Source organism: Opisthocomus hoazin, chromosome 8 (assembly GCF_030867145.1).
Source record: "Opisthocomus hoazin isolate bOpiHoa1 chromosome 8, bOpiHoa1.hap1, whole genome shotgun sequence".
NCBI classification, from domain to species: Eukaryota; Metazoa; Chordata; class Aves; order Opisthocomiformes; family Opisthocomidae; genus Opisthocomus; species Opisthocomus hoazin.
This window is the reverse complement of record NC_134421.1, coordinates 22,898,761-22,909,093: the sequence shown is the minus strand read 5'-3', so window position 1 is coordinate 22,909,093 and position 10,333 is coordinate 22,898,761. Positions and strand designations below refer to the sequence as shown.

At 42.0% G+C, this 10,333-nt stretch overlaps 1 protein-coding gene across 4 annotated transcripts; it reads left to right on the top strand.

Moving 5' to 3' along the window:
- Nucleotides 1–590: 590 nt before the first annotated feature.
- Nucleotides 591–8,696, top strand: MRPL42 (mitochondrial ribosomal protein L42). 4 transcript variants are annotated; one of them, XM_075428917.1, is made up of 6 exons: nucleotides 591–636; nucleotides 2,080–2,242; nucleotides 4,614–4,677; nucleotides 5,771–5,855; nucleotides 7,120–7,283; nucleotides 8,581–8,696. In XM_075428917.1, the coding sequence occupies exons 2-6, from the start codon at nucleotides 2,161–2,163 to the stop codon at nucleotides 8,624–8,626; spliced, it is 441 nt and encodes a 146-aa protein (XP_075285032.1). In that variant the 5' UTR covers nucleotides 591–636; nucleotides 2,080–2,160; the 3' UTR covers nucleotides 8,627–8,696. The 4 variants fall into 4 exon arrangements, with proteins under 4 accessions (XP_075285032.1, XP_075285034.1, XP_075285033.1 ...); XM_075428919.1 differs by having other exon boundaries at nucleotides 619–636; nucleotides 2,136–2,242; XM_075428918.1 differs by lacking the exon at nucleotides 591–636 and adding an exon at nucleotides 866–1,140 and having other exon boundaries at nucleotides 2,136–2,242.
- Nucleotides 8,697–10,333: the final 1,637 nt, after the last annotated feature.

Here is a 10,333-nt window from a genome sequence, read left to right as displayed (position 1 = left end):
CCCTCTCTCTATGGCTGAGTCTGACATTGCAGGAAGGCCTGGAATGGAAGTCTTCCATCTTTCAGGAAAAACATTCCCAAAGAAACCTTTGCCACTGCCAGTGGGAATGATCAGCCCTTGACTAGCGATTGTTGGCGACACTGCTGCTTCACTTCTGGCAGATTCTGGTGTAACTACAACTCTGCAGCTACAGAACAAAGTTAGACCCTGCTGAAAGTGTGAGGCTTCTGACCACGACCGCACACAACCGCTGTCCCACAGCCAAGGGCCAGGAAAGGCGCAGCGGCCGGAAGCCAGCGGGGAGAGGCTGCGGCCTCCGCAAGAGGCACTGATCAAGGTTCTCCCGGGCAGCACTCGGTGGAAGGAACGGAGGCGCACTCGGCCGAGGCCACCTACAGGCGCTTCAGGGGCCCGTGTAAGCTGCCGGCGCCGGCGCCGTTCAGGTGCGGGAGCAGCAGGTCCTCCCCAGTGGCCCCGCCGCCCCCCGAACCCCCCAGCCCACCCAAAGGGGGCCCGCTGCCGCCACAGGCCCAACCGCGCCGGGGCCGGGGCCGGGGCCGCCCTCCCGTCGTGCCGCGGGGCCAGCCGCCGCCGGAAGCGGAAGGGCGCTGGGGGCCAGCGGGCCGCGGCGGTCAGGTACGGGCAGGTGTCTGTAGCCAGTGCGCCTTTGCTTGCAGTGACGGAGTAACCAGCGCTTTTTGTTAAAGCTGAATATTTTCTTTAATAATAGAAACGTCCGGCCTCGTGCGCCTTGCTGACGGATCTGAAGGCGTTTCCTTGTGGAACGGAAGGGGGGGGGGGGGGGGGGCGGAGTGTCCCGCTTTGCGCTGCCGCGGTCCCCGAGGCGAGGCCGGGAGCGGCCCGGCCTGGGCCCCCGGCCCTGTGCGGCGTTTGGGCCCGGCCCGGGCCCCCGGCCCTGTGCCCGCCGTGCCGGGCCTGCCGCGCTCCGCACGCCCCGTTGGCTCCCGGGCTGGCAGAGGCCACGGTGTGAGCAGCTCCGGGGGTGCGGCGTGAGCGGGCTCGGACTTCAGCAGCGCTTGTTCCAGGCAGGGAGGGGGATGAAGAATTCTCTCTCAAAATCGGAGAATGCACGGTCCCGGTGATGCTGTGAGGCACTAAATACAAAGCAGTTTTAAAGAGGTCTTGTTTCTTTGTCTTTTATTTCTTTGTGAATATGTCTCTGAACCATTTCTAGTTATGGTTTTTAAGCATCATTATGAGTTTCTCCTCGAAGCAAATTTGGTTTTTTTTCTATAGACAACGAAAACTTGAGATGTTTATATGTGTCTTTCTGCTTCTGTGAAATGTGGGTTAATATTTAAGGTATTCTAAATGGCGTTTCATAGCTTTTAGGTGTATTGCTTTTGAGGTGGATGAAACCAAATGCATCTAGACAGTTTGTTAACTACAGCAAGTGTTATTTAGAAGTACTTCTGGTTTTATACTGGGCAGTGATATTTACCTCGTGAACAAGAAAAGCATGTTTCAGGAATGGTTCTGTGCGGTGCACAGAAGGAAGGATGTAAAACTTTAGCAACTACAGCAAGTGTTATTTAGAAGTACTTCTGGTTTTATACTGGGCAGTGATATTTACCTCGTGAACAAGAAAAGCATGTTTCAGGAATGGTTCTGTGCGGTGCACAGAAGGAAGGATGTAAAACTTTAGCAACTACAGCAAGTGTTATTTAGAAGTACTTCTGGTTTTATACTGGGCAGTGATATTTACCTCGTGAACAAGAAAAGCATGTTTCAGGAATGGTTCTGTGCGGTGCACAGAAGGAAGGATGTAAAACTTTAGCAGGTGAGTACCAGTAGAAAAACTGTGAGAAGACCCAAGCTTGGAAACTTTGTTTAAAGCTGATGATGTACCTTCAAAGAGTACCTCTCAGTAAATAAAGTCTTGTACCACATTTGATTATTAAGGAGGCAGGTGCCGGTATCTTAAATAATAAGGATTTCTAAACAGCTGACAAATAATGGGGAATATGCTGCACAAATTTTATTTATCCTGAAGATATTCAAGAAACTGAATTGTTGGTCTTTTGTACCCTGAACAGTTATGAAACTGATTTCTTTCAGAGGGTGTTCTGCAGAAATAAAGGATACGATATCTGTCTGAATTCCATTTTGCCCAGGACTGGTTTTCTTTTTGCTGCCAGCATGGCGACATCACTTAGAAGTGCGTGGTCCAGCTTCTTTTGGATGCGTTCAGCAGCAACCTGTAAGCAGGCCCCGCTGTGGAGTAAGTAGTGATGAAAATGTAGAAGTTCTATATGAAAATTTGTTCTTATAGAGCCTCTTTCCTGTACTGTTTAAAGTAGTGGAAGCGTGGAAGTGAATTTTATTTGAACAGAATCAAGTCTGATATTCCATGTTCTCTGCTAATACTTAAAGGATATTTTGATTTGGTTTTGGTTTTTGTTTGTTTTTTTTTTTTAAAGCTTCCACAGTCCACGTATGACACTCCTGTAATTTATTAATTAGCTTGTAAATGTCATCCCACTTACCACTGATTATATTTGAAGATTTGAATTTATTTTTTTCAGACTTACAAACGTTGGTGAGAAAAGGTCACAGTAAAATCTTGTTACTTAACATAAACAGAGAACAAGTGAAAACAGGCAATATTATTTGTGATATTTTTGTCCATGTTTTAGATGTCAATAGAAAGGTGTAGGGGAGATAGTAAAGGTGGTAGAAAAGACAGGAACTGAGAAAATATAATGTGTGTGTTACATTTTAGAGGTTAGTGCACGCAGAGGGGAAAGAAATATTAGGAAGAAATACGAACTACTTCCAGTAATATTTTACCAGAACGCAGCTTCTTAATAATTAATAGTGGTTTAATTGGAAGAGCAAAAGCATGGAAGTGCTAACAGAAGTTCTAAATTTAAGAATTTTATATCTCAAATATATATTTAAATATATTAGCTATATCTAAATTCAAATTTAAGAGTTTTAGATCTAAAATATTTCTGAGAGGAAATTAGCTGCACAAAAGTTTCTTCTTGGTTCTTTTGGCTTTCCCAGTGTTGACACAGTGAATGCTCTCCCTCTCCGTTATGAACAGCCAAGAAGAATCCTGTCTGTGTTAAAACTAAAGAAGGTCTACATAAAACAGCGTGTGAGAAAGAAGTTGAGACCTTTTTATGACTTGTTTGAAAACAGAAAGCTCAGAACATGCTAAGACTTAGTTCTTGTGATCGTAGTTCAGTTCTTAAAAGTGTAGTGGGAGAAGAAGCTTCGCTGGACTCAGAAACGTACGCGTGACACCATGTTTGTGTCAGGTTCCGGCAGAGAAGGAGGGGGTTTGCCAGCGCAGGTCAGCTACAGGCACCTCCCCAGCCCATCTTAGGCGTGCACACCTACGTGGTTGTGGGAGACAAGATGCCTGTGGTATGGGGTTTAACACCTTATGTTAAGCTTATGGTCAGACTTAAAGATTGTAAAGGTCTTTTCCAACCTAAATGATTGTATGATTCTGTGAAAAAATGGGAATGGAAACATGGGAAAACTCAGTCGGAAGGGACTTCAGATGGTCTGTGGTCCAGCCTGCTGCTCAAAGCCTGGTCAGCTCTGCAGTCACACCAGGTTGCTCAGGGCTTTGTCCAGCTGGGTCTTTGAAATCTCCAAGGACAGAGACTGCACAGACCTGCCTGGGCCCCACTCCCGCTGGTTGGCTGTCCCCATGAGGAAAACATTTCTTTGCGTATGCAGTCAGAGCCTCTTGTTTCAACTTACGGGTGGTGTTCCCTGTCCTCCACCATGCACCGCTGTGAACGGACTGGCTCCCTCTCCTCAGTAACCCCAACCCTCATACGTAGTCGCTGGGGCTGCTGTTAGGTCTCTGCTCCAGGCTGAGCCAGCTCCGCTCCCCCAGCCTCTCCCCACCGGGCTGGTGCTGCAGCCCCTGACCATCCTGGCGGGCCTTCGCTGAACTCATGCGAGTTTATCTTTATTAAAGGGCCCCAAACCAGCCATAGTATCTAGAGGCAGTCTGACAGCTTCCAAGTAGAGGGAGATAATCCCTTCCCTCAGTCCCCTTAGTACAGTCCTGGATGCTGTTGTCCTTTACTACTCGTAATTCTTGTGATTGCTGTCCTTGGAGCAACAGGAACCCGGGGAAAGGGGTAAAGTTCTCTAGTGTTACAGCAGCCAAGACGCTTTAGTTCTGTGTTTTGCATAGCATATATAGCAGTCGCCAGCAAAGTACAAATTTGATTTTTATAACAAATATTGCTATGAATGAAATTATGATCTTCCCTGTAATTCACAAGGTAATATTCTTTGCATATATAAAGAATATACTTTGATAGTGAAATCTATAGGTATTTTCTTCATACTGTGATTTTTCTTAGGAAAACAATACAAATGGAAAGGTTAATGTAGGCCATAGCTACCTAAATACTGTATTTTTTGGTTGTACTAGATATCTGTGTAGCAAAGTGGACATCTATTTAGACGATATTTGGGTTTTGTTAATCTAAAACTGAATGTGGTTATAATCCTCAGTTAAGACTTAGAACAGAATGATAATGTAAACATTCTTGAATTTGGCACAGCTCTGCTTGCTTTTAAATTAGTGTTCTTGTGTTGGTTTTTTTTTTTTGTAGATGGAGCTGTGTATCATGCTTGCCGTGAATCTACGTACTCTGTTCTCCCTGAAGACTACAATTGGTACTTAAATGTGCTTTGATGTGTGGCTTTTCATGTGACGTTTATTCCAGGGCTGCTTTCTCTGTCGTGAAGTTGTCATATAATGGTATCAAATACATCTTCTGCCAGTTTTGGATATATGTAATAGTTTTAACTAAAGTACTGTTTCCAATCATAATAATGATTATGTTAATATTTCAAAAAATAAGCGTAATGAAAAATCATGCAGGAGTCATTCTAAACATGGTGGTGACCCCAGTACACCTGCAGTTTTGTTTGTGGAAGAGCAGAAGTAGCTGAGAGCAGTCATTTTCGTTGATGCTTGTTGTTAAGACAAAGTCCAGGTGTTTTTGTGCTGCTGCATGGGAAAATTGTATAGAAACTAGGAAAGACAATACGAATTAAGGCCAGGTTGGATGGGGCTTTGAGCGACCTGGTCTATTGGAAGGTGTCCCTGCCCATGGCAGGGGGTTGGAACTAGATGGTCTTTAAGGTCCCTTCCAACCCAAACCATTCTGTGGTTCTGTACAGCATCTGTGCCATGCGTGGTTTTAGGAAGCTAATGTGTCATGGGAAGAGGAAGGAAGAAGAAGCTGAGAAGGTGAGGAAGTCATATTCCCTCAAGGAACCTCTCAATAGGACTTTTTGTTCATCATGTTCATCATCAGTTACCAAATATAAAAGTTGGAACCTCAAACAGAGCTTTGTTTCCTATTCTTTCTTTTGTAGGTGCCATCATTCTTACAGAGGCATGTTGTCCTAGAGATCGTGATCCACATCTGTTGCTATAGTTTTATAGGCAATTATTCAAGGTGTTAAAGATTTTTTTCCAACCCATATTTCCGGCTACCTGTAATACTTTATTTTAGCCCTTTTTTTCCCTCTCCATCCAAAAAGAAAACATGAAGATGGCTGGGGAAAAAAAAAAAGAGGACGTTCAGATGAAGTATTTGTGAGCCTTATTTTTATAAGGATGTGTTTTGTAGAAGATTCTTAAGAATTCATAAATGTGGAGTCAGATCTGGTTTTCTTTGGGACTTGGGTTGTTCAGTTGCTCAGCATTTCTGAAAATTGTAAGGGATATATTTATGAATGTAAGTTTTTACTTTTATAGCAAAGTGGAACTTGCAATGACATCAGATTTGAAGACGATTGTCTGCTACCACCCTTCGCTTGAGATTCCATATGAGCATACAAAAGTAAGTCCAAATGTATACGTTCATATATCTTACTCATGTAAAGGCATAAATAGTTCAGAATTTTGAGTCTTCAGGGCATCTTTTTTCAATTTGAAATACTGAGGTACTTTTTAGTACGTGATCAGCACGTCTGTGAAGTAAGTGAATGATGAACGTAGCTGCTGCCGTGAGGAGGCCCATGTTGTTAGTTAAGGGAAAGTCGCAGAGTAAGAAATGCTCAGATACCACAGTGTATAGTGACTCAAACAGAGTTAAATGAGGCGCTCAGCTGCTTGTGCGCTACAGAGAAACCTAGTGCCGGTCTATGAGCGTACTCCCCAAAGAGGGTGTTTGAAGTGCAGGCTGTAGTTGTGTACAGGTGCTGCAGTCTGGGCAAGGAGATACAAAGAAGTGCTGCCGCTGCTCTTTTCAGCTCAAGCTTTAAATACCGTTCAGCCCTCTGGGTTCATAAACTCCACAAAAAACTTTAAATATTGAATTTTTATCTATCAGTAGTACTTTCAGTATGTTCTTTACACTGATGAAAGTATGTCTAGATAAACTTTTGCTAGTGTACACACTTTTCTAGTTCTCATGCGCTAGTAAAATCCTGTAAATGGTAGCTACGTTGCTGAACTACCCAATGTGAAAATTCTCCATTAGAAACTTAACATATTTTAGCACTCTTTGCCTGCAAGTTACATATTAGTATTTTTAAATTTGTGTGTCTTTCGGGGAAAAAGAGGCGTAAAAGACTAAACAAGAAAAATATTTATAACTGTGCTAGTAGTTGGGTTTCAGGTCGAGAACAAACGTCTTGGTCTTAGCAGATGCACAAACAATTAGGAAGTGACATTCTTCTCCAAGGTAGAAATCATCTAAAAGCTTTTTTAGCGATGATGATGATGATCATCAATATGAATATATTTGTAAATTGGAATAATTTGAGTACTTTTGTAGTGGTAGAACTGAAGCGTATGATTCATCTAGTGGATTGTATGGATGAGATCAGCAATAATGATGAGCGCAGTGCTGATTTTAGGGGTAGGGTAATCAGCTGTAGCACGGGGGGTAATTAGATGTTTCTAAGACATCTGCTCCAGTCATGTGGCTTTGTTCGGAGCAGGCAGGGAGTGCTAAACAGCCTTTACAATTACAGGCATTCTTCTGCATTCCCTCGGTTTCAGCTGTTAAGAGTAAATTGTAACACTATCTATATACCTTGGCTTTTTGATTTTTTCAAAAAAAGGAGAAGAAGGAAATATATGCACTACTGTTTTTATAGCCCGTACCACGGCCAGATCCAGTGAATAATACAGAAGAAACCCTTGATCAAGTTTTGAAATCCAGATTGAATGAAAAAGAGCTAAAGAACAAGAGGGGTCCGACAATTGAAGAGCTCAGCAAGATGTTTTACACAACAAAACATCGCTGGTATCCTGTGGGACAGTAAGTGTTTTCTTTTCAATGTTTTCTCCTTTTGGAGGTCAAGGGAAATACAGGAATAATTTAATGAACAGATTCAACCTAGGATAAGTCATGTCAGACACGGTGCTGTTAGCACATGAGCTACTACGTAAAAGCATAAATGCAGTGTTGTGTAAATGGAAGACTGTTTTGTAAGGGGTTTTTTTTTAACACTGCCCCTTTGGTAGCCTTTGCAACTTTTTTTTTTTGTAAAATATGTCGAGTAGAAATTTCTCATACCATCTAGTTAGCTACTGGTTCAGGTGATTAATTAAAGTTGCGTAAGATGTAAAATACCCTCAATGGACATAACCCAATACATCTTGGAAACATGCATTGTCTGTTCCTTAACAGCTTTTCAGAAAAAAAAAACTTCATGGGATGATCCTCAGACTTAGGAATAGTAGAGGTTTTTCATTTGAAATGGTAAAAAGTTCACCTTGGTGTGCCTTGTACTCAGAGAGCTAGGAGGAAGAGAGGTGCAAATACGCGTGACTGAGCTTAAAGAGGAGCTATATACATTCAGATATGCTAATGGAAACAAATGGCATTCTAGCTTGTGTTATTCCTTTCCAGTCCATGTTACTATGCCTGTTAGTAGCTGCTAATTTTATAGTTCCAGAGACTTGATACAGGCAGAATTTTTTGTTGTTGTTTTTTTGTCTTTTTTTTTTTTTTTTTCTCTGTCCAGAGAAAACTTCCTAATTATTGTGTTTTGGGAGTAGATAAAAGGAATGAAATGGTAGAACTTTCTCTGACCAAAGGGTAGCTGTCACTTTAATAAGCATCAAACAGGATCTTCCTTGTTTTAGGGTGGGTAATTAAGAGGAAAGTAGGGATCACTTTTGTTGTGAAGAATTTGGTTTTTAGTTTGTCTGCAAAATATTACACTATGTAACGTACCATCTGACATAATTCATTTAAATATCGAGTCTCTTTGTTCTGTAGCAATCATTTTAGCCCAAGGAACAGCTGACCATGTAATAAAATTAACTTCACACAAAGGCTGAAGAATAAACAGCACCCTTTCTACCTATTCAGCTGTAGAACTGATTGGATTGTTGCGCGCTTGTAGCAGATGTAGCAGTAGAAATGAGTAGCGTTAAGTAACTCCATGAACAACGGAGATGACATCTAACGAGTGGCGATGGGTTGTGCTCGTGTGTCTTGTGTTTTGCTTACTTGTGTAACCTCCAGACCGCTCACCGGGCGGGGGAAATATCAGGAGAATCAAAGACTCTCCAAAGCCTGCATTCACCACAGCCTTTTTTCCTTCTAGGTATCATAGAAGACGCAAGAATCCTAATCCTCCTAAGGACAGATAATGAAGATAACTTCTTGTTCATCGGCGCTTTGCTGTTAATCTTCATTGGAAATAAATGTTACGGAAAATGAGATGTTTGGCAATTCTGTGTGAGTGCTGTAACTAAAACATAAACTTGTTGTTTTCTGTTTCAACCAGTTGACAGTAGAAAAACAACAAAACCGCACTACTGAAACAAGGATCCGGTGAAGGCATGGTCAGTGAACGTGTCAGTGTTAGAACTGGGGGTGGCAGGTGATGGAGAGCTCCCATTAAACCAGGTCAGAGGCTTATCATGGGTCAAGTAAGTGCACAGAAGCGTTATGTCAAAATGAGAAGTCTAGAACTGGATGCGTTAGGGTTTGTAGTCATTTTGGGGGTATATATATTTTTTTTAAGAAAGCTAGTAACTGAAATTCAGACGAGTTTGAATACTGAGGTATTTATGATATAGTATTTGTTTAAAAAAAACAACCAGTTTTGCTTCTTCTATTATGCTTGTAAGAGATCAGGTTCCGTGTTTAATCGTACATCAACCAAGTGGCTGTATTTAAAGCTAAGATCACGTACTGAAAACTGGCCAGCTTGGTTAAATTTTAGCTTCCAAGGCATATTAACTCAACCTCTAAATCACCCAGCGTTTCCAAATACCTGAGGTAACTCCTGCGTGCCTTCATGGTTTGTGGGGCTTTGGGTTGGTTTTTTTGGTTGTGGGTTTGTTTTGGTTTTAACCCCACCCCAGCTACCATTCAGTGAGGATGCTGCCTTCGTATCTGCATCGGAATAGCTGTAGCTCAGGGGAGGAAGAGTTCTTCGGCTCAGCAAGGTAATCGGTGAAGACTCCCAGCTCCTTCTAGCTTACCTAGCGGGAAGGATTGGCCCTTTACTATATAAAATGCTTTAAATTAAAGAAATTTGGTCTGATTGTACTTCATAGCTTTAGCATTTTGTAGTGCTTAAATGTTTCTGCTATTAAAATATGCTGTATCATCTAACATTTTTTTGCGGGAAAAGGAGATTTCTTTCCTCCAGTCTGCAGTTTTGGGCATCAGCCTTCCAATGGAAAGGGCTAGCTTGGGACACTGTGCCTTTGTAGAGATCCCAGTGATTTCGTGAAGTCTTCTTAGCAGATCCTAATAAATAATCAGAAAATAATTATCCCATATATGTCATACATCTTGATTGTATTTCCTTTCCAAAGCAACTAGGATAAGATAGGAAGGTTCTTGTTGCTTGTGTTAGTCTAGCGTCATTTTGCCAGCTTGTGTCACCTACAGATCTTGCTAGAAGCTGAGCACCATATAAAGTCTCTAACCCCAGTCATTGTTAGTATAAAGAACACTTACATTTCTAAAGCTATTACTAAAGAACTTTTTTTTTCCTTGAATTTCCTTTAATTGTGAAAAAAGCAACGTTGGCTGTGTGTAAAACCGACTGCCTTTAACTACTTCTGGAAAATTTCCCATAAAGCTAGTCTTAAGTACTTATCTTGGTATTATTTTTAAAAACACATTTTTAAATCCACATGCCAGTTAGCTGATAATGGTTTATCGTGGCAGAGCATGAAACCCTTTTGCTTATGCTGTTATGCTTGTAAGAAATCCGAGTCTAGGCTTAAGCCTACACCAGCCAAGTGATCTTGGCTCCGTGTTACATGATGCGCTGCTCGCCTGATAACAAACGTGCTATCGCGAAGGAATGTCTGTTGTGTCTGCAAAAGGGATGGCTG

Coding starts and splice junctions, on each gene's coding strand:
- MRPL42 (XM_075428917.1), top strand. CDS start 2,161: ATGGCGACATCACTTAGAAGTGCGTGGTCCAGCTTCTTTTGGATGCGT. Junction 4,678..5,770: donor CTCCCTGAAGACTACAATTG/GTACTTAAATGT, acceptor TTACTTTTATAG/CAAAGTGGAACTTGCAATGA. Junction 5,856..7,119: donor TTCCATATGAGCATACAAAA/GTAAGTCCAAAT, acceptor CTGTTTTTATAG/CCCGTACCACGGCCAGATCC.